Raw genomic sequence first — 24,618 nt, forward strand, 5'->3', positions numbered from 1 at the left:
ATAAGGGCATTTATCTATCTGTCCTGGTTGATTTTGAGCATGATATGTTAACTGAAACAAAAAATCTGTATTTTCTCTTCTTTCTTATGCACTTCTTGTTACTGTGCACTATTTTATTTTTATATTTGTATCATGTTCGAATAAAATTTCATTTCATTTCATTTCATTTCATTATTAACATGCATGTTCTATGTCTATTTTAAGTAAATATTATGATCATACTAGCAATGTTAATTTCTGGGTTAATCTAGTTCAGAAAGAAAATATACCATTTTTAAATTTTACAAATCCAAGGGAAGCATGTTTTATACATTTGGTGTGAACTCTAACTGAAAGAATTGCTGCGGCACTATTTCGTGCAAAATTTTCTAAAGACTAATTGTATGTTTTCACTAAACTGTAAAATGTTTTTAATTATGTTTGCTACATACTGTATATAAAATCTAAATCTTTATCAAATCTTTCTGACACCACTCACGTTTTTACTCTTTGCAAGTATAAACACATTTTTACCACAAGAGGGAGATGTACGACATTACAAAAACTGTGAAAGTCCTGCAGCTTCATAGGGCGGTTCTCCATTACAACATTTAGAAAACAGTGTGTGAACTGATATTCACCATAATACATTTTTATTGTAACTTACTGTTGAAATTTTAGTAAGTGGCTATGTTACTTCAACTTTTCATTGGGATTGTTTAATTTACAGATGAGAATCTTAAAATGTGTATTTCTTCATGTTCTGAAAAAATTCAAGCTGGTTAAAAATGTATTTTGTTATGGCAATGAAGTTTAGCTACAAAAAGAGATATATAAAGAGTGACAAAGAAATATTTCCTAACAAAAGCATCCTTCCAAAGTGTTATAGTCGATTGAAAACATGGATAAAAAATGACTGTTTACTCTGCTCTGTCTTCAAAAAGACTGAAAATTAACCAAACTTATTTCATTGAGCACTTTTAAGTCCAGACAGAGCTCTAGATATGACTTCTTTAAATTGGGACCGTTTTTAATTTTTATTTGTGTGGCATTTTAATTGTGTAACTATTTGTAATTTGTAATGAATCTTTGATGCCTTTTGGCCAGTAAGCTCTTAAAAATAAGTTTTTAATCACAATGAGCCTTTTCTGGTTAAATAAAGGTAAAAAAAAAAAGAAATAATAAAATAAATGAGAACACACTGAGGTCATAAAAGAATCCATCAATTTGAAATTATTTTGTATATTAACAGTTTGGGGTGTTTTTTAGTCACAGACTGTCCTCTCTTTGATTTGTGGCTCTTATATCATTTTAGAAGCATTTCACAAAGTCTTTAATTTCTTCATATTGTAACAGTACAGTGGGTATTTATATAGTTGATTTTAGAGATTATGTTGTCATAATTTGAAATTCATTGTTATTTTTTCAGTTTTAGTGCCCCTGTCCCCTTTATTTATTCTAGCAACAGAACTGTTTGCCATTGTGATCCGGTCTCATAAAAACATGACAGGTTTGACAATAGGCTAACAGGAACATAAAATTGCTTTATTTGCTGACGATGTCATTCTATTTTTTTTGGAAAAACTGATAGACTCTATTCCAGCCTTGTTAGGTCTATTAAACACATTTGGAAGAATATCAGGATATAAAGTAAATAATGTTAAGTCTTCGTTAATGTTACTTAATTCAGAAGAAAGAAACAGTGTCAGAAATCCTTTCCGATTCAAAAATGTAAATTGTTTTACATATTTTGCGATTAGGATAGTACCACGTATAAATGACATTGTTGCGGTTAATCATGACCCCATGATAGACTGAACTGCTCCCTGTGTAGACAGAGTGAACTACCTGACCTTGTCACTCATAGCACGAATCAATGTCCTTAAATCTCATGTAATGCCCAAACTTTTGTCTTTGTTTCAGAACATCCCATTGCCGCCTCCTGCCAATTTATTCTCACAATAATAAATATTTTTCATACGCTTTCTGTGGAATAATAGAAGACCAAGGTTATGTTTATCACTTTTGTACCTATACCATATGACAGATGGTAGATACACCCTCGACCCATCATGTATTTTTTTTGTGTGCTGCTTTTTAACATAAAATCAAATGGAGCAAATGTTCTTTAAATTTACTATGAATATGAAATTATCCATAACCATGACACCAATGAAGAATGCAATCTGCACATTCCTCTATTTTACAAAAAAAGAAAAAAAAAACATTTTTATGGCCACTAATTTTATTTTCCTTCAACTTTCTGGTCTGTTATACTTTTTAGTTGCCATAAGGAGGCGCTCTTCTCCCGAATTACTGCGCCCATACTCCATGTATTCTGTGTTCAAATTAAACTGGGAAAGATATTGATTATCTTTCCCAGATATTGGTATTTACATTTCATTTGTCAGTTAGTTGTTCATATTGTTTTGAAAGTTGTAGCAAAATTACTAAAATATCAAGAGTTTGTGAAAAGAAACACCGACTTACAGAATGCTTTGTTGTTCTTCTGGGAAATGTGGTTCTTCTGGTCAGGTTTTAACTATGCAGTTACATAATACTATCAGAAGGCCATTCATTAAAATGAGACCTTGTTCACGCAATTTATGTGCTCACATCCACCTGAATAATATGTAGTTGCGACCCTGGCTGGAACCCAGAGTCAAATCAAACAGTTCAACTAAAATTTGTTACAATATAATTTGGTTTGAGTATAAACTAAACTGGTTTAATAGAAAAGGTAAGTATGGGCTGGAATGTTATTCCAGAGAATGAAATTAGGTAAAAACACTTATATTACTGCATTACAACAAAACTATGTGACAGGATCAGATTTCTTTTATTTAGAACAATCCACTACTGTTCCTACTGATGCTAAAAGGTGATAACATAATATTAGAGGCTGAAGCTTTTTAAAGCCTGATTCTGGCAAGAGGTCCAGGTTCTGCTATGGTAAAAGTTGGGCTGCAGAAGTCCAGGCGATGTTGAAACAGGGATGTCTGTGTATGCACCTTTACCCTCTAGCATGATGGCAGGAAATGGAGAAACAGAAACTGGATTATAAAAGGAGTGGCCCGGTGCAGCAGTGGTTTACAGTCACAGCGGTTCTGCCTTCCTGTGTGAACTTTGCATGCTCCCAGTGCCTGTTTAGGTTTTCTGCAGGTGTTCAGATTTCCCCCCACACGCCAAAGACATGACTTATTGCTAAACTGAACAAATGTGAGCGTGGCGTACTCTGTTTCTGTTTCCTGTAACATTTTGGGTATCTATCCAGGGTGCGCCTGTCTTTGAATCCAGAGTCACTTCAACTTCCTGTGAAGTGAAGAACAAATATCAGGTTTCAAAAAGACAATATCTGCATTTTTACATTGCAAACACACTGACCTTTATGCTATACAAATTATCTAGACATCAATCAGTCTTTCTAAGGTAATTTGCATGACCTCAATCAAATACTGAGCCTTGCTCCACCACAGTCACAATAGAGCCCCAGTTGCTTACTAAGAGCTATTGTGAAGCACACAATTGTTCCTCTATTTGAGACATGATGCTTGAAAAAAAGGCATATTTGAATGTCAGGAAGGAGCTGATAAGAGCCTTGTAAAAAATCACACCTTATTATACATTTGCAGGATTTGCCACTTAGATTAGAAAGTGATCTTCATCCTTTGAGATTAGGATTAAGGGAAGTTTGAGAACCCAATATTTAGCACAATGCTGGATGCAGAGTATGCCTCTGTTTTATTCTGCCTTTTTAAACTTATTTAAAAAAACATGAGCTCATTATAGAATTTATTTTTGACACACAAACCTGCTAAAGCTCTAAGAAAGTGTCATTTGTAAAGTCTGGAGTCTTTCAAGAGAATGGTATGGTTAAACTTGAGCTTTTAAGATATGCATTTATGATTAAATTGTGTTTGTTTTCTATATTATACATTGTTGCATATCTTTTTGTGTTTACCATTCTTGTGAGGCACTTTGTGACCACCGCCTGTGAAAACGTGCAATAAAAAGGTACAACCATCAACTATCCAATTCAGATTCTGTGTGATAAACAAGAAAATAGCATTTGTTTAATTGTGAAGTGGCAAAATAATATCCATCCATCAGTCCAGGCAGAAAAGACGCTTGATGTTATTTTTTGTTTTAAAATACTGTGTTATCCATTTCCCCCCTTTTCTCTAACAGCATCAAACTAAATAAAGCTCAGGTGTTTTGACTTTCATGCTTGTTTATTTTTGTTTTAGTTTAATCCTTAGATGTGGTTCTTAGCTTATTTTTGTATCTCATTAGATTTCGGTTTAGTACACTGGTTTTGTACTGTATGTTTTTATTTGGATTATTTCCTAGCTGCTGATTCACTTAAATTTTCCATTTATTTATTTACTCATTAGTTATTTATTGTGTACTTTAGCGTTTAGGTTCCTTTGATGTTACTGTTAATGTTAGTTTCAGGTTTTTCTCCCATCCTCCCACTCTGATCTGCGGAGCTGTTTTCTGTCTCCTCATCTCTCCTCTGACTGCGATTTCCCTCCAGCTATTTCTCATTTTCTTGTTTACACTTTCCGCGGTTATGCCATTCTGTTAGCGAAGAAGCTTTGTTTCTTATGTCCGCCTGGTTTGCACATCAGTTGTTTTTTGTAACCATTTTATTTATCTCTTTAATTAACCTTGCTTTTGTGAAACTGAGTTTTAATCCAGGGTTTCCACCTTTATTTAGAAGTCAATTAAATAGTAGAGTGTCCCTTTGTGTAATGCAATCTCCTTGTGAAGCTCAAAAGTTTGCAAAAAACATCATTAAATATCATAGCAACTTATAAATCAGTGTCACAGTTGTGAAGATTTTTAAAATAGGTGTAACATACATTTGCTTACATTGCTCTGATAATTGATCACCTTAAAATGGGGAGTGTGGCACAAAATCAAGATGAGGTCGTCCTCCTAAAGTGAGGAGGCGCAAAGACACTCAAAGAGCCCGTTGTGACTCTGAATGAGTTGAAATCTTCACCAAAAGGAAGGGAATCTGTTGACAGAACAATTTTTAGTGTTGTGTTCCAAAAATTCTGCCTGTGTGAATGAGTAGTAAGAAACTTATAGTTTTCTTTTGGTGAAGGAAAGTTATAATAAATCCTATTTAAACTTTGACACATATCCAAAAGATTCTGGCTCAAGATAAACTGCCGGCTCCTCAAATGGATTAGCACAACGTTGCATTTTCTTTAGTTTTCTCTGGTCTGTAATGGAGACTTGAATTTAACGCTCCATTTCAACCAAAGGTTTGTAATGTGCTTCCTAACCATTTTTCATTTGTATGTATTGATTTTATTTTATAGCCATTTGGCCAAGTCTCTGTAGAACCATTTGTATCTGCTAATGACATCTTCAATACATGTTTTGATCGCAGGCTTAGTTTATGGACTGAACAGACAGAAACAGTTACCATTATACATTTTGAACTGTTGATTTTATTTTTGTACCATTTCTTAATGGTTCAGAAATACATTTTACACTTATTTTAAAGTGTTGATTTTATTTTTGAACCATTTTTTAATTGTCAAGTGTTGATTTTGTTTTTGAACCATTTTTAATTTTAAAGTGTGAATTTTATTTTTGAACCCTTATTTATTTTGAAGTATTGATTTTAAACCCTTATTTATTTTTGAAGTATTGATTTTGTTTTTGAACCCTTATTTGTTTTGAAGTATTGATTTTAAACCCTTATTTCAAAGTGTTGGTTTTATTTTTGAAGAGTTGATTGTCTGAAAGACCTCTGACATGAATTGCCCCATATGGGGTTTGAACCGATGACCTCAGTGTATCCAGCATGGTGCTCTAACCTGCTGAGCTAACCTACCTTATGAATTTAAGAAGAACTTACGTGATCTTACCAGAATGAAGATTTGATAAAAATGCTTATATTCTAGTGTTTTTCAAAACAACATACATAATATTTTATTTTCCAGAGCTTTTGCATTTTGAAGTGTTAATTGTATTTTTGACCATTTTTAATTTTCAAGTGTTGATTGTATTTCAGAGATGTTTTTTATTTTAATGTGTTAATTTTATTTTTGAACCGTCTTTTATTTGTAAGAATTGATCTTATTTTATAGCCATTTAGCCAAGTCTCTGTAGAACCATTTGTCTCTGCTAATGACATCTTCAATACAATTTTTTGATCCCAGGCTTAGTTTATGGACTGTGATGTGAAATTAGGCACAATTATAAGTCTGACAGTTTGTTCACCAAGTTACTGTGCTCTCTGAGAGGATCTGTGGTATAAGTATTTGACATTGTTCCATGTCAATGGTTGACAGTCTCTAACAAAATGTGGATCATCTACCAGGAACACTGCAAAGAGCATGAGTTTCTGTAGTGTAGTGGTTATCACGTTGGCTTTACACGCAAAAGGTCTCTGGTTCGAAACCAGACAGAAACAGATTTAGTTTTTTTTTCTATTCATCACAGGTGTTTACTAAAGGTCAACAAGGGTTCTGTGGTGTCATGGTCTGTACTCTGAATCCAGGCATCTGAGTGCAAGCCTGAGTTGAAAATTTCATGCGTTGCATCTAACATCATCAACTTTGGAACCTCAAACTGAAACAAAGCAGAGAAGTTCAGTTCCTGTAGTGTAGTGGTTATCATGTTTGCTTTACATGCAATAGGTCTCTGGTTCAAAACCAGACAGGAACAGTTTTTGTAGGTAATGCATCTCTTGGGGTGCAGTGAGACAACAAGAGCCTTCCTCTTTCGTGATGGTTCATTTGCCAATCGACTTCAATGTCGGCTTCTTTGAAATCGAAGCTCATTATAAGCCTCTACAGAACTGAATGAGGGAAGTCAACCTTTTGTCTGGGGTGTGTTTTAGCAGGGATGCCCTCCTGATTTGTACCGTCAATGTGGCCCATTGAGGGTGGCCAATGTGCTGAAGTGGCCCTTGGTGAAATTGAGTTTGACACCCCTGCTCTAAGGTGTACGGAAAGGGTCAAATATCTGTTGAGATGAAGACTCCAGCAACACTTGAACTAATACGAAACAACTTCATCAGCTAAATAACACATTGTTGGTGACCAGAAATCCAAACTTCAACATGTGTTTTCAGGGCGAACTGTGAGCCTGGCCCCTTTGCAGCCCATTATCACCCACATGCCTTCTGCCATCGTTTATCTTTGAACCGAACTTCACCCATTATTGCAAACAAAATTTTTTCACCTTTGGTAAATTTGTCATAACTTAACACAAAATAGCTAAGACCACCTGCAGATAAGATGTGAGGGGGCAGGTTTATGGGTTGGGGGCTGGATACAGTGGACAGGTATAGCAAACCCGAAATGAGAAAAAGTTTGTCAGACCACTGAAAACAAAAATGGAGCAAAGAACCTGCAGAGCTTCAATAGTTGTTCTTTTGACTTTACTTCAAGGTACATGGTAAATAGTATGCTAAAAATGTTAAAGTGAGATTTATGTGTAGGATGTTTAGTTAATTTTCTGCTTTTGTAGGTTTTCTCTCCTGTGATGCTGTGGAGATTCAGCCCTCCATGAACCCAGCGGTTGTGGGGAGCACAGTGACGCTGTCGCTCACTCCTTCTGTGTCTCTGACCAGTGGAAACTGGGCGGTGGATGAAACCTTCATCCTCACGTGGCTCGGGGAGCAGCAGGCAGTTTTTCCGGGCTACAGCGGCAGGGCTTCTGTGAATGTGACCAGTGGAGCGCTCATGCTGCGCGCCCTCACCGTCAGCGACTCAGGGCTCTACCAGGTGCAGAGCGGCCACCCGCTGCTGAAGGCCAGTGTTTTCCTCACTGTTGTAGGTGAGAATATGCTGGAAGTGTTTACGTTTTATAATATGTCCCCTTTTATACGTTTACATGTAAACTGTCTATATTTGAACCACCCAAGGTGATATAATTATAAGTATGTCATAACAGTGTGTTGAGGAGAAAAAGTGCTGATGAATTTTCATTGGAACAGGTTTCTATTGTTATGAAAACGCATTCCAGCAAATTCTTCAAAGAGGGTGGAGATTTACAGGAATTCATGTTTATGTTTTGTGATATTTACCTGCGGTCATAAACCGGCTCACGCTCAGGTGTCATGGAGACGAGACTGTGCCTTCTGGCTAGTTTCAGTGTCAACATTCACCCTTTTCCTTTGTGTTGCTGTGCACGCGAACAAATAATTTCACAGAACATTTCAAGGAATAAGTAACAAGAGAAAAGCTGTCCAGATTTGAATTTCCGAGTGAGCAAAACAAATCTATGCACTTGAAAACTTTACTGTGATTTTTCAGCTCAAAATAATATCATGTTATGGTATTTTTACTAAGTATTCATTAGGATCAAAGTGTTTCTTTTTGACCAATCATATTTAAGATTGAAGAGTCAATACTTTCAATAAGGCATTGAACAATGAATACTTCATATATAAACTACCTGTAATATATAGCTCTAGATATAAAGCTAAAAGAGTTCTCAGGTTAACAAAAAGTTGCTTGTGATATTTAATTCTTATTTGAAATTAATGGTTTTAACCTTTATCTTAAAAAAGGCACTTTGTGAAAAAAAGTCTTGAGCTTCAGCTATAACTGGTTCTTTATAATTTTGCAAAATATGACTAAAAATAAATTAATGTTTCTAATTAGAATTCTATTAACACAGATTTTTGCAATTTTTAATTTGTTTTCAATAACCGAATTTCAATTTTTGCTTTATTACCGTAAAATAACGCAAAAGTTTGATATTTTTCTTAATTGTAAAACATATGCACAAAGATAAAATGTTGGTTCCTTAAAAGTGAAAACAAATTTATTGTAGTAAATATTAATCAAATATGACAGCTTACATTGTTTTTTTTATTTCAAAAAGTCATGTAGCATTAGAGGCTGCAGAAAAAGTTTTTTTAACTGGACTGAAGGTTGCAGACTTTTGCTTTAGATCAATGTCAGCAACACCAGCAGAAATTTTAAACTCCTTAAATTAAAAGACTGCTTAAGAAATAACATCTTAACTTTTATTATTATCTTTAGGCTGATCCAGTTTCTCCTACAATGTAAATTTGTGGACAGTTTCTCTATTTTCCTCCCACAGAGCCCATTTCCAACGTGACCCTCAGAGTTAATCGGAGCGATCTGATAGAGCATCAAGCGTCAGGCCTCATCAGCTGCTCCGTCTCTATTGGATCTTCTCTCTCTTTCCGCTGGATGAACGGCAGCTCTGAGGTCACAGCCGCTGACAGAGTTCAGTTCACCGACGGAAACTCCTCTCTCAATATTGTCAGAGTGAGCCGCTACGATTCAGGACCATTTAGATGTGAAGCATTTAATCCTATCAGTAATGGGACCAGTGATTCAGTAAACTTCACTGTAAGCTGTGAGTTGGCTTATTGTTGATTTGTGTCTACACAGCCAGTTGTTTTACTCTGAAAAGTGCTGATTTTGAGTATATTCGTCTTCCTGCTCATTTCTTTGTCACTTCCTCAGACGGCCCGGATAACATGCGCCTCACAGTGAATGGACTGAACGCCACTGTCTTCTCTGCTGGGTCCAATCTGAGCATGCTCTGTCTGGCAGAGTCCAACCCTCCTGCTCAGCTTCAGTGGGGCTTCAGGGGAAATCTTGTGAATGCTACAGGGACAATGTTGGAGCTTTTCCACGTCAGACCGGACCAAAGCGGTCCATATTCCTGCCTGGCCTTCAACAACCGCACAAACCTGTACAGCAATGTAACAACACACATCACAATATCGAGTAAGTTTCTCCTTATTTTAGAGATAAAATAATAATAATAATATGTTCATAATTCAGTTTTCTTCTTGGATTAGTTTGAGTCAGGGGGCTTTAGAAGAACACCTTTCAGGTAGACCACTGTGTTTTTAAAATGGACATAAATCTGGTTTTCTGAAGATTATTAAAGGAGTTCTCAAGGTCCTTTATGATACACACTGGCAGCACATGATGGAGCTAAACATGTTTTATTTGTTTTCTATTTAAAATCCCAGCAACAGCATCTGGTAGTCAGCTCATGCTCTAAAGCCAGGAATCCATTTGAAACTTGTTCTACTCAGGTTCATGAACACATGATAAGAATTTTCAAGACAAATGTCCATAAATTACTCTACAACATTAGGCCCAAAGCACATGCATTAAAGGCATTTATGAACTTCCGTATTGCAGATGATGTTTGTATATCTACCCCTTCGTTTTGAAAGACTATTATTCTAAAATATCTGGGTATGTGGTTGGTTTCAGAATTCATGTTCAGCACTTTATTCAAATATGAAGATTAGGTTGTAATTATTGCTTTATTCCTGCTCAGGGTCGGAACGACTGCAAGCCAATGTTTTCCTTCTTCCTCTGCTGTTGTTGGCTGGATTCGCTTTGTCACTTTCAGGCAAGTTGTACATTTTTTTACTATAAACCTTTTAAAAATATGAACATTGTCAGTTTAAAATGTGATATTGGACATGTTTTTCCTTTTTCATTTTCAACAAGATAATTTGTCCACCTTTAAACAAATAAAGCCTTATACAGACAATCAGACATGCTGAAAAGATTTAGAGCAAATGGACTTGTTACTAATTTTAGTCAAGACTCAAATGAATTAAATTTGCTAAAGTTTTTAAAATAGAAACATGTCCTATGAATGATTTCCATTAGTAATTTAACAAATAACTATAATATTATTCTGTTTTACAGGTCATTGTGGCTACTTCAGTCTCTAGATGACTCAGTCAAGAAAAGCTGCACCATCTTGATTTTTCATGTGGATAATTTGTTAAGGATTTGACAGAATGGGACACACATTTACAAATAAATGGGAAAATCTTAATTTAATCATTTAGCTAAATTTAAATAAAACAAGGTGACATTACCATCTGGTTTGTACATATTCATGTTATCAATACATTTATTCTGCTAAAATTGTTGCAAGTTTTAATACGTTTTCATAAGTTTCCAGTGTCTTAGGTTCTGTTTTCTAATTCCTTTTGATACCATTTTGATAACATTTTCAACAACAAAAATTACTCTGATATGTCATAAATACCTTTTAAAGTTGTTAATTTTATTATCTTTGCTTCAGAAATTTCTAATGCATCTTTGATCCTTTCCAGTTTAATCATTCTGTGAATAATGAGTGTAAAACATTTTCAATAAACCCAATATTATGTCAGGCCAAAAACGTTGTGTTAACTTGGATTTCTTCTTTTATAAATACAGCCACAGGTAAAAGATGATTAATTTACATATTTTGTGTTGTGTTTGTTTTTCTTTTTCAAAAGAAAAATTAATATGCCAAAGTGAGTTAAGCAAAAAAAAAAAAAAGAAAAGAAAAAAGTTGACGACACTTATGAGAAATGTGAGGAACATAAGTGGTCTCAGTTTTCAAGAGTCAGAGTCCTGCAACCTTTCAATGAATTGAATTAAATAGTAAAACTGTCTCACTAGCTGTCAGGATTAGCGGTTATGAGGTGGTGAGGTAGATGCAGCAGACCCACCAGGTTATGGTGAGAAATTATGATTCAATGACGATTGTACACAAATATCCAAAATCCAGGCAGCACAGAGTGAGCAAAGCTCGGAGCAAATTTCTGGTAGTAAATGAACAAACGTCAACTGACTTGACAGCAGACAAGATGACAAGTTTCACAGGTGTGTTTAAATACACAGGGAGCAATCAGGGGAAACAAGGAACAGTTGTAGACGGGACAAGGGGTAGACGGGACAACACAGTGACTCAACAGAACACAGAAACCTAAATAAATACACAGAAACAACCAAATCCTTACACTAACAGGTAATCAAGCTTCAGCACACCTGGCCAAAACTTATCTGATTTAATAACAATTAAAAGAGAATGTGTCATTGTACATCTTTTTCACAATTATGCACAACTTTATGTTCATGTTTCATATGAAATTACTATAAAACAAACTAAAGTTTGAGACTCTAATGAGACAAAACATAAAAAGTGTCAGAGTTTGAATACTTTCTTGATGTACCATAGTCAAATGCTTTTTACTCACAAAAAATCCCATTTTTCTCTCTTTGGTCCTTGATAGAGTGATATAGGATGTGTAAATCCACATCTTATAGTTGACGCTGATGCCCAGCCACTCTATAGAGGAAACTCATTTCAGCATCTACATTCACTAATCCACTTGTACAATCTGCCACATAAAAAATCAACAATAAAACAGCCAATAAGACTTCATGAGTAAAAACACAAATTCAAAATAATAAATCCAGAGCAGCAGGTGCATTACCAGCCACTCCTTTTGTCCCTTAATCACAGACATCAAACAGTCTTTTCAAGTCATTGCCAACCATTGTGGCTATCTGTTTGCTCAAACCCTTTTGAGCTCTGTCAATATACAGAAAGAGACTCCAAGCACAAAAGTCATATGAGATACTTTAACCTTGAATCACTATTCAATGCATAAACGACACTCCATCGAAAACAAACTAACTCATTCAACTTATTGAACCATTTTATTCTAGGAGCAATGGGAAGGTCTGTTCATAGACAAATATGATATCACTGTGGGTTTGTGGTTATAGTAAACAAAGCAAGGGGAAGAACATGGCCACTAAGAGACAGGAACAGTCCGGTGACCTCTAACAAGGCCTGTCAACGTTTAATATGTTCAGGTCAGTTCTTCATTATATGGCTGGACAACTCAAATGCCATCCAGAATCTATTGTTTGAGATTTAAATAATTTAGCATTACTTACAATTTCCTTATTAAATATGTTTCACATTTATTTTAACTTTCCTGTTTCAGCACTAATTTCATCATTAAGTTGCTTGTAAGAAAATAAGCTCACATCTGAAGACTTTTGACATGTTATGCCACCATTCTGCGATCACATGGCTCAAAGTGATCCCTCAAAATAACCCCATGTGAGGCTTTGGTTGATTAAAAGTTAAAAAATGACGAACATGAGTTTACAGTAAATTGACACTCCTATGTGAGCACCTGTAAAAACTCAGTGCATCAGGGCAAAATAAGGTGTGGCAGGCAGCGCCAGTGATGTGCCACTGCAATAGAAGGCTGGGGAAGCATCAAGAGAGCACAGAGCAAATATTTGCTTGTTGAAGAGCTCTGATCTAATAATATCTCCAGGTTTGGATTTATCAAAGCAGCAGTTCTGGTTGGAAAAGAAGTAGCTGGGGAGTAGAATGGAGTCTCCGTTACTGTTTTTCCTAATCCTCACCACAATAACTTTTACAGGTAAACTTGACTTTTACTTTAACTTAGATTAATGTGCCAACATTACACCTCACTATTATTTTTAAATTGTGTTAATTTTATGAAACTGGACCATTCATTTGATTAAGGATCGCTCCATCGTAAATCAAGACAAAAAATTGGTAAAATGTTTAGAAATACCAATATTAGGGTTTTTATTATTTTTTTCCATAACTAATTAAATATTTAATTAAATTTGACTGATTGTTTAAACTCTCTGATGTGTGTTTCTAGATCCTGTCCACAGCCAAATCATATATCCTTCTGAGAACCCCGTACCACTGTGGGGCAACGTGACCATCATCAGCAATACCAACATTACCTTGGGAACATGGACATTCGACAACAATCTCCTGGCATTAATTTACCCTGGAGGGTTTTGTTTAAGTATAGCTAAACGTGACAGGTTTATTTATGATTCCAGCACATCGTCTCTGACTATAATATCAGCACAACTGGCCGACTCTGGTGTGTACAAGTTAGAAGAAATGGACACGTTTTCTGTTCAGGTGCAGCTGTCAGTCCAAGGTAAGAATACTCTAATGCTTCTTAATGGAGCAGAATGTTAAGTAAGACTCTTAGCATATGTGCATGAACACCCTGGACAATGTTATCTAATTAATGCTACAACTCTGAATGAATAGTATTTCCACAGAAGCGATTTGCAATTCAAACCATCTGCATTGGCAGGGAAACATTTAGTTCCAGAGTACAAATAACATTTAGCATTTGGTAATAAATCAACCAAGCAAACCAAAACACAATAACAATCGTTTAATCCCCAAATCCAGTGTATTAGCACCAGATAAAACTTCAAATGACAGATAAATACAGCTTTTGAATGAATTATACCAAAACGACAGCAGCCTTTGGATATTCGAGACTGCTGTCAAGATATTGTTCTCAACTTTTGTCTTTTTGGAGGACACACATCTAACAGGGAAACTGGTCAGGACCAAAGTCATTGTTTAAATGTATTTCCCTAATTTGTCAAAAATGTTATTGAGCCAGGACTGTGTGTTTGTGACAAAAGAAAAGACTTGTTTTATCTTTTTAATGAGCATACATGTAATATTGCTTTCTCTTTTGCTTTACTCTGTTTGCTTAAACTATGCACAACAACATGATCTCATTTAAACATTAAATGAGATCATGTTTCAATGCTTTAAACTTTGTTATTTAAGTAAAACCTTTATGACTGATTGAAAAAACAGGTTCCCAGCAAAAACAAGATCAAAAAAGAGAAAATGTTAGTTATTTTCAAACCCCAAAAATATCAGTAACTTCACTACATCTTAAAAATTAGTCTGTAAAGACCCTTTCTATAACATAAATGTTATTTTCAAATAAGATTTTGCATAATACATCAGCCTCCATGATAACATTTCATCCCTAATCTCTAATGATCACAGACATTTTTCCATCATGAGGTCATACTGCCAGGATAAAAGTTTGTGGAGGGCGGTGTAGGCTAAATGAAAAATGAGAACAACCACACAAAGCCGACTTCCTATACAAAAGTTCTTTTTAATTTATTTCATTTCGAACAATTAGAATTTCACAATTTAACTCAGCTCACTGAGCCTCTCATTTAGGAGATGCAGTAAATTAATTCCAGTGGGAAAAAATAATTTTACAACAGTCTCTTGCCTTTCCTTTTTGTTATATTTTAGTATTTTATCTATTTTATCAACATGTTTCTAAATGTCTAACATCAACAAAACAATTTATTGCTTCTGGTCTAGAAGACAATATTCACTGTTAATATTCCAGTAACAAACAAATAATACATTTTGATCTGTGACCATGTTTTCCTGACACCAATGAAGAAAATTTTTTTTTGTTGTTGTTTGTTTTTCGAAGAACTGCTTGATAAGTCACCATCTGACCCTCCGTTGTGCCTCATGAGACTTAACAAAACAATTTGTGTAAATTGTAAATCAGGTTGAGGCAAAAAGTTTCGACACAAATTTAGCTAAACTATTAATCAGTAGCTTGCTAAGCTTATCCATATGCATTATTTGCAGTGTTTTGTTTCAGCACACAGTAAAATGTCAGATGAACCCTGATGGATGTCTTCAAGCAGATATCAAAACTAAGTAACTTATTTTTTCTCTCTGCAGAGCCAATTTCAAATGTGACTTTATCAGCACAAAGGACGGATCTGGTGGAGTTCAACAATACAGCGGTCTTTGTCTGCTCAGTCTCCACCGGGACGTCTTTGTCTTACAAATGGTTGGCAAGTGACTCAGAAATATCAACTGGGGCAGGTGTGCAGCTCAGCAATGGCGGTGCCAATCTTAGCATAGTCGGGCTGACCCGCTCTGACGAGGGACCATACATGTGCAATGTGTCCAATGGACTTGGATATGAAGTCAGCCCACCTGTTTCTCTGAACATCAGCTGTAAGTTTTATTGAAAATAAAAATGCACGGGATCCTCCTCAAGTAATTGCGACATGAAAATGAAATATTTTTTTGTTGTCTCAGACGGAGCAAATAATGCAACCATGACAGTCGACCCTGTGAAGTACATGTACAGATCGGGGTCAAACATCACACTGTCGTGCTCTGTGGAGTCCAAACCCACAGCAATGGTCCAGTGGATGTTTGATGGAGTCAACCTTAACCAGTTTGGGTTACAGCTTCACCTGCAGAACGTCAAAAAAAACAACACAGGAACCTACACATGTTTGTTTCACAACACGGTCACAATGAGGTTCAGCAGTGACAGTACAGTGATACGGGTGATGGGTAGGTTTTCTCTCTTTGTTTAACTTTAGTTCATATTAGATTAAGGTGCTCAGGTCTGGAAGCAGGTTGTGTTTTATTCTGTAAACTGGAAGTATGTAAATTAACTAATCTGACACCAAATTGAGTTGGTTGCAGAAATAAGAACCCTGCTACTGACACAAACTTGTACTGTAAAACATGAAACTGAGGTTTGTAGTCTATGGAGTTGCAGGTAAATGGTGTAGAATCCCATGCAGGTCATAATGACTAAGGTTTCTGGGTCATGAGAAATAGCTGAAAGAATCACTGAAACAGTCACAAGAAGACACGACTTTTCAGTCCTCTGAGTCATTTCAGGTCATTCTGACTTGTCACATGTGACTGTCCTCTGTAATGAGGGTGAAGCGTGTCCTGCAGAACTTCCTTTTGTGTGATGGGACATCAGCTTTTGTTTATTCTTTACATTGGTTTGAACACTCCGCCCTACATTGTACTGCGTCCACCACACGTTCCATCAGCATTGTTTGTTTAGGTGTTTTATCCATTAGGTTAACCAACTTCCTTCTGAGTCTAACACAGATTTATGGTTTGAGAAGCGCCAGCATATTGTTTCCTTTGTTCTTCAAACTAAACCAGATTTTTGTGACTGACCATAACGACGTTAGACATTTTTTACAAAGAATGTTTTCTGCCTGAGCTGTTTGCTTTAATGCTAAGCTAACATTAGCACTTTTACCCTGTGATTTGATATGACTAAAATATTATTAATTCACTTCCAGTTAAACATGTAAGAGCAGAACATACTGAAAATGTTATGCTGCTTCTTGAACTGTGTTTTGCTTTGAACACCATGAGGTTTAGTAATTTGTGCTTCAACTCTCAACACTGCTGTTTAAGATATTTAAGCTCAATGCAGAGTAGGTCACATGACACAGAGAGCACATCTCTTGAGTCTTAGGTGACTGATACTAATTTTTAAATTTTCTTTTAACAAATAAATGATTGTTACCGTTTTATCAATCAGAGAGAGAGAGCAATGGAAACTGTAAATGCAGACGTACTGGATTATAATGTCAAATTGTCCAAAAACACATAGAATAATTTAACTCATTCATATGTGTATATTCAAGCTACCTCTTTGCTCCTTCTCTTACAGATCCGATATCAGCAGTGGTCATGAGTGAGGCTAATGGACCAGCAGTACTAGATAAGGCGTTTAGTCTCCAGTGTGAAGCGACTGGACTTGTTGACAGCATCCAGTGGTGGAAAAACGGCAGCCGAATAACTCCTGACAATAGAACTACGTTTGGCAACAAGACTCTGACGCTCAATCCAGTCCAGCTTTCTGATGGTGGACTCTACATGTGTCAAGTTTTTAATCTCGTGAGCAACTTGACCAGCGACCCCTTCGCTGTTGTAGTGAACTGTAAGAAACAGATTTTATTCTTTATTATTCAAAATTAATCAAAGGCAATTATGTGAAAACGTGTTTGTCCCCTTACAGATCTAATCTGTTTGTGCTATTTTAAAACAATAAATTATTCAGATATCAGACAAAGAAAATAGAAAAGGGCAGATTTCAAACGAATATGTTGTGTATCAAGGGGGAAAAGCTGTTCAAACTAAATATACTCATAAATCTGAATACACTATCAAGTCTACTTCCGAGTCGGAGCAAGAACAAAACAAAGTTCTTTAGTGGCCTAGTCAAAGTCCTGACTTAATTGTAATTGAGATGCTGTGGCATTGTCAGTAATTACAAATGCTTGATGGTAGTGTTGCCCAAGCTTATCAAATGGTGGCTCAACCATTTGATAAGCTTGCAAAGCAATAACTTTTTCTTATCAGGCCAGGCTACATTTTATATTTATTTGGGATATATTTATCTGATATTCAATTTATTTGACAAAACGTTTAAATGTGACTAAAAATCAAAACTAGAAAAAATATGTAAGGGGAAAATGTGCTTTCACAGGACTATAGATAATAAATATCAATCATTTTGTAAAGTAAATGCTTACACACATGTAACTAGATACTTGCTTTGAGAAAAGATGCTAAATGTCTATAAGGCCAATCCAGTTATTGTATCTTTACAGATGGACCAATGAAGCCAACTGTAATGGGACCAAATGTGGTGAAGTCAGGAAACACTGCTACCTTCAATTGCTCAGCAGAATCTGTTCCACCGAGTCTCTACCAATGGCACTTCAATGGTTCTGTGGTCTCCAACATGTCTGAGTATACAACACCCTCACTCACCAAAGACATGAGCGGGGAATACATCTGCATGGCCTTAAACACCATCACAGGAAAGAACAGCACTGCCAGCATAATGCTCAGAGTTATTGGTGAGATTTAGATTGATATTTTATTTTCTGTTTTTCTTGGGAAGAAAAACAACCAAAAACAACTTTAACAACTGTGAATTTACTTTTTTTTTTTTTTTTAGATCCGATACGAAATGTTCAAGTCGAAGCTCAGATGAATCTTGCTGTTGAAGGTCATCCTTATAATTTAACCTGCAGAGTAAATGAAACTGTTGACCATATTTACTGGATGAGAAACGGTGAAAAACTGAATCCAGACAACAGAACTACAATCCTCATGGAAAATATGACAATGAGTTTCATGAGCATGCAGCGAAATGACACTGGAAACTACACATGCCTGGCTGCTAATGCTGTAGGAAACATGACCAGCAAACCCTTCATGCTCCTGGTCAACTGTAAGTAAAACATGACGATGACAATAAGCTCTTTTGTCATCCTAAAGCTGTCAACAGCTAAGATTATGTCAATGTTTTCAGATGGTCCAGATACGCCAGTCATCATGGGACCAAGAGCAGTACAGACAGGGGGCAATGCCACACTCAGATGCCATGCAAAGTCGGTGCCTCCAAGTCTCTACCAATGGCACTTCAATGGTTCTGTGGTCTCCAACATGTCTGAGTACACAACACCTCCACTAACAAAAGACATGAGCTGGAAGTACACCTGCATGGCCTTAAACACCATCACTGGAAAGAACAGCAGTGCCAGCATGATGCTCGCAGTTGTTGGTGAGACTTGCCTGGAGATTTTCAAATTTATATATTCCTTTTCTTTATTATTTACTGAGATGATGTGTAATCCAAAAGCTCAACTGTTGTGGGTGGTGCTCTGTTTTCAGATCCAATACAGAGTGTGGAAATACAAGCTCAGATGAATTCTGCCATGGAAAATTATTCACATAATCTAACGTGCAACGTAGTTGGGCCTGCTGATTATATCTACTGGATGAAAAGTGGTAATCTGCTGCTTGCAGACAACAGAACCGTTTTTGATATGAACAACAAGACAGTCATGTTCCTGGCATTGAACAGTTCTGACAGTGGACACTACCAGTGTGTCGCAGTAAATGCTTTGGGAAACATGACAAGCGCTGACTACACGCTTCATGTCATCTGTGAGTATGATATTTAACTCTCACTAAGTCATACATTCTTTGATAATAGTTTTAAACATTTATTTTTTTCTTGGAGCGTATCACGTAATATCTTGTCAATAATCTAATGAAACATTTACATTTTTAAATTAGTGTACAATAGTCAATATTCAGTTTTAGAACAATTCTTATCCCAATAATAAACTTGCGCGCTTCCATTCTTCTTTGTTTGTAAATGTTTTGTCTAATTTAGACATATACAAGTCCCAAAAATACACCAACAAGAAAGTTCTCAAAGCCTTATTTTTAACATTGTTATGAGTGAATTTAGCAGGATTGTCTCCACCCCCAAGATGCCATTACAAAGACTGGAGAACTAATATTTTGATTCTCTTGAGTTTCTCCTACAAGCTTGGTAAAGAATCTGAATGCAGTCCAATATCAAACCACCAGATGTCACTAATCTCTCACACACTGTCATGTTAGATGACTTAGCTTTGTAATTTTAGAAGATAAAATATAACAAGTGCATTGTTTATGAGGTTAAAAGTTTTTAAACTTATCTGTATACACAGATGGACCAAAGATGCCAACTATCTCAGGACCAAAAGCAGTGAAGCCAGGAAGCAGTGCAACACTTTCCTGCTACGCACCATCATACCCACCAAGTTTCTACAGATGGTACTTCAATGATACTCTGGTTTCCAACATGTCAGAGTACATGACACCTCCTGTCACTGAAGAGAAGAGTCTAAAGTACACGTGCATGGCCTTCAACAACATCACAGGGAAGAACAGCAGTGCCAGCATAACAATCACAGCAATTGGTAAGATGATGTAGATGCAGGTTTTTATGTTTATGTAAAACAAACACAATTTGATCAACGTCATTAACCAAAGGCCAGTTTTTAACTATTTTGTGTACTGTTTCCTTTTCAGCATCAATTAAAAATGTACAAATAGATACACCAACATCGGATGCCATGGAAGGTCACTCATATAATTTAATGTGCAATGTAACTGGAGATGTGGATAATATTTACTGGATGAAAAATGGTGAACAAATTCATCAAGACAACAGCACTGTTTTCTCTATGGACAACAAGACAGTCAACTTTATGCCAGTAGATCGTTATGATGCTGGACACTATGTATGCATGGCTGTGAATGCCGTTGGAAACCTGACGAGCAGCGCTTACCTGCTTCAGGTCATCTGTAAGTGGAATATTTAAATTCATGTATTTATGTACTGACAATTTCTATTCTATTGTGCATGATACAAAGTTATCCTGTTTTACATTATATCTTACTAAAACTGTATTTTTTGGTCAGTTAGAACCACAAATAATATTTCTATTTGCTAAATGTCTGAAAAATAGGAGAGAGAAGACTTTTGCTTACACAACTGAGCTAGTAACAAGAAAACTTTGGGTGTAAGTTAGTAAGAAAAAAAAAAGGCTCTCAGCTGTACGTAAATATCACACTTTAAAAACTGAGGAAATAAAAACTGAGGAAATAAAGACGTTTTCAATGTAACTCTTGATGTTTTGCAGTTGGACCAGATGAACCCATAATTCATGGGCCAGAGTTTGGGGAAGCAGGACGCAATGCGGTCTTCAACTGTTCTGCCGCATCGATGCCTCCCAGCACCTACAGTTGGTGGTTTAATGGCTCCTTGATGGCCAATACCTCAGAGTTCACAGCTGGGCCGCTTTCTTTCAACATGAGTGGCACATATACATGTGTGGCCCACAATCATGTGACAGAGAAGAACAGCACAACCTCGACAATGCTCACTGTCATAGGTATTAAGTCCTAAATTAAAATGAATAATAACAAAATTGACATTTTAACATACTTTATTCAAATATAACAATGCTGACTATGATGCTTAATCCCTATGTATATCCTAATTTTTTTTCTCTTTTGAATTTGCAGAGGGAATAGATTCAGTGATGATTCAAAACAACTTGACTCCAATAAGCAATGAAAATTTTACCCTCACATGTCGCGTTGTTGGGCCCTATGACGCCCTCTACTGGATGAAAGATGGCATGCAGCTCAGCCTGAATGCCTCCGATCCAGCCCCATCCTTGTACATTACTGAAGACAACATTCTGCACTTCACCCAGCTGACAACACAGAGTAACGGGGCCTATCAGTGTGTCGCAACCAACAAGGCTGCTCTGCATAAGAGTCAACAGTACAAACTTCTTGTTCACTGTAAGTATCACAGAAAGTTGAGTGTGTTTTTTTTTTTACAACTTTTAGAAAATGTGAATTGTTATCTATGCTGAATCATTAACATTTTTAGTTTTGTATTCATTCACCAAGTACTTCATTGGGTTTATGTTGCCTTTTATCTCTAAGACTGACTTTATTCTTTAAATTCAACAAGGTGTCAGAAATCCTCTTGTGAGACTTTAGTCCATATAAAGACAAAACTAACAGAGGTCATTTGGGGACAGAGGAAGACCATTCTGAGATAATTTAGCTGCTTTGACGTAGTGCATCATCCTGCTGCAAGCAGCCATAGAAAAATGGATACATTGTGGTCTTTAAAGGATGAACACAGTCAGCAAAAATATACCTCAGATTTTAATGACTATGCTTGCAGGTTGTTTAAATTAAATTCCACCCCTACAGTCTGAATGTTGAATGGTGAATATGTGTGAATAGTTTTGTGCTCTTAGCTAAAAGAACCAGAATCGGAACCAGAATGCTTTATTGTTATTGTATAGAAGAGCATCACCTGGTGTGGTCTTCTGCTTCGAGGTTTGACATGTTGCGCATTTAGAAAATAAATACCTTATATAACTAGTATTTTGCATATTTATATATGTTTTTCTTTAGAGCCTCTCTATCATTTTAAACTGCCCAGTCTGTTGTGGCATCAACAAAGTTTTTTTTTTCCCCCTGTAAATTGGAAATAATCCTTGTAGATCAGATTTTTCTGAAGTACTCAGACTAAGATACCATCAGCCATGCCCTCTCAATCCCCTCTCTACTTTGTTATAATGCTCAGCTGCAGCCAAGTATAGATGCTTAAAATCTTTTGAGTTGCTACCTTATGGTTTTGATTGATTTACGTTTAGCGTGTGAACAGGTGTCCCTAACATATTGGCCTGTTGGTGTATATACATTACACCAGATTCGGGTTGAAAAAGGGGAACTTAAAGTTACTTTGGGGATTTTGTTTCAAAAAACTAAACTACAGTATTAACGTGTTTAACATATTGTTTCTTTTTGCAGATGGTCCATTGAACATGAACATCTCTGGTCCAGGGTCAGCAAAAGATGGTGCCGTTGTGTCTCTGAATTGCACTGTTGACTCTTACCCGGAGTGTGACTTCTACTGGTTCTTAAATAATAAATCATCACTTCTTAAGATAGGATCTGTTTTCAATTTCTCTGCAACTAGAGGACAAGTAGGGGATTACATATGCGTCGCAAAAAACCCAGTGACAAACGTCACGATGACGCAAACTAAAAGTTTTACTATTGAAAGTGAGTAAATCTTACTGGCTCAACCTCCTTATGTCGTGTTGTCATGGTAGTGTCAATAGTCTTGGTGAGAAAAGCCAAATTTTTCTGGCTTTTTTTCCCCCCCAAGTTATTCTTAAAAGACTTCACTATAAATTATAACTTTGATATGTACTTGTCAAAGAGGGTGTCAAAGAAATGTGAAAAATTTATAATTATGTAATTTTTTATTTTTTTTTACAATCTATTAACATTTCTGTTTACTTCTGTTGTTTATCAGATCATGCCTCTGCAAACCACATCACAAACAAAGGAGCTGTGCTGCTCATGGGTTTGTGTTCTGTCCTTGTTCACCTGCTGCTCCTTTGAGTCCTGCCCGACGGACCACTGGCTCCCGCTACAAGCCTTCAATCTCACAATATTACTACTGAAATGACACAACAATCTCTGGGTTAAAACTGAATAATTCATATGCTTCTCCAGTTCTGTCACTGTTGTTAATTTTATTACCGGCTTGTACCATGTGTAAACGTGGTACAAGGCATATCTGTACTGTCTTACAGTAAGAGTCATGAGTGCAATCCTTTTAAATACCCTACAAATCCTTCAGCACAAATTACAGATTCTTCACACTTAATACCTGATCTTTTTCTTAGATAACCAATTAATTATTAATTAATTATCATATTTAATTTAAGGTAATGTTATCACACACTTATTTGCTGGTTTTTACTTGCTAATCAATAAAATAAACAGAAACATTGATTATAGAGACTTTATTGAAGAGGTTATAACAATTTTGTGTTAACATGGACAGCCTGTCTGCAAAATGTAATCAGCACTTTGTTTAAAATGTAAAATATGTATGAAAATAAAAAAAATAAAAAAGTTACTTGATAGTCATAAAGTATGTATTATTACATGCCACAAGGAGGTCTCGTTGCTCAGAGAGGGCTAGATTGATGTTGGAGTTTGGCTTGCTTCGACTTGCACCTCCTCGGGTTCTTGCATATCTCCATGCACTGCTCCCCTAGTTTTTACAACAAATAAATGAATAGAGAAAAAAAAAAAGTAATTTATTTGTGGGATATTTAAAATCATGCAGTTTATTTTGTGTTTAAGTAAAACTGTGAGGAACTCACATTGTGCAGGGTCGAACTGGCAAGTTGTTTTTTCTGACCCGTTTCCTGTTGCAGCAGCTGCAGGGGAAAAGAAGAAAAGTGAACGGATTAGGCTAACATACTTTTTTATTTGTAGTATTGGTCTTCAATAGTAGACTTTTCTCACTTTTACAGCGACAGTATCTTTTCTTGTGATTTTTGCCATGGATTGAACGTGAAGTTATCTTATGGAGTCCATCAGCAAAGACTGTAACAAATACAAATGCAAAGTAAAGTAAAAGAGAAATTGAGTTTTATAATTACTGACTATCGACTCTGCATACCGTCAGTATTTGGCCCATCAACCAGAGACTCTTCCTTAATCTGAGAAAGACCTACGAAGAGAAAAAAATATCTATATAATAAAGCATGAAAACATCTCGCAAGAACACAACCAAGATTTAAAAGGACTATAAATGTACATATAGAGTATATAGATACAGTACCTTGGCCATAGTCAATCAGAATGAGCAATCCAAGCCCAAGCAGCAAAATCTGTTGTGGCCCCATGTCGTTGTGAAGTCAGGATCTTCAGTTTGTTCAGTAAAAGAAATCCGGCTCTTGCTCCTAACTACAATTTCAGGAAAGAAAATAA

General features: G+C 36.1%; 2 protein-coding genes across 2 annotated transcripts; both read left to right on the top strand.

Moving 5' to 3' along the window:
- Nucleotides 1-7,329: 7,329 nt before the first annotated feature.
- LOC103139297 (carcinoembryonic antigen-related cell adhesion molecule 6-like) lies at nucleotides 7,330-11,144 on the top strand. The gene is made up of 6 exons (XM_007553841.2): nucleotides 7,330-7,397; nucleotides 7,477-7,785; nucleotides 9,061-9,342; nucleotides 9,453-9,719; nucleotides 10,288-10,362; nucleotides 10,668-11,144. Exons 1-6 carry the CDS (start codon nucleotides 7,343-7,345, stop codon nucleotides 10,691-10,693), a joined length of 1,014 nt encoding a protein of 337 aa, XP_007553903.2. The 5' UTR covers nucleotides 7,330-7,342; the 3' UTR covers nucleotides 10,694-11,144.
- Nucleotides 11,145-12,972: 1,828 nt separating this feature from the next.
- ceacam1 (CEA cell adhesion molecule 1) lies at nucleotides 12,973-23,755 on the top strand. The gene is made up of 15 exons (XM_007553719.2): nucleotides 12,973-13,204; nucleotides 13,457-13,750; nucleotides 15,346-15,627; nucleotides 15,712-15,975; nucleotides 17,111-17,380; nucleotides 18,054-18,305; nucleotides 18,407-18,682; nucleotides 18,764-19,015; nucleotides 19,126-19,401; nucleotides 19,956-20,207; nucleotides 20,320-20,595; nucleotides 20,934-21,185; nucleotides 21,319-21,603; nucleotides 22,633-22,887; nucleotides 23,144-23,755. Exons 1-15 carry the CDS (start codon nucleotides 13,153-13,155, stop codon nucleotides 23,230-23,232), a joined length of 3,627 nt encoding a protein of 1,208 aa, XP_007553781.1. The 5' UTR covers nucleotides 12,973-13,152; the 3' UTR covers nucleotides 23,233-23,755.
- The last annotated feature ends 863 nt before the right edge of the window (nucleotides 23,756-24,618 follow it).

The sequence above is a fragment of the Poecilia formosa genome, unplaced genomic scaffold (genome assembly GCF_000485575.1).
Source record: "Poecilia formosa unplaced genomic scaffold, Poecilia_formosa-5.1.2 Scaffold59, whole genome shotgun sequence".
NCBI classification, from domain to species: Eukaryota; Metazoa; Chordata; class Actinopteri; order Cyprinodontiformes; family Poeciliidae; genus Poecilia; species Poecilia formosa.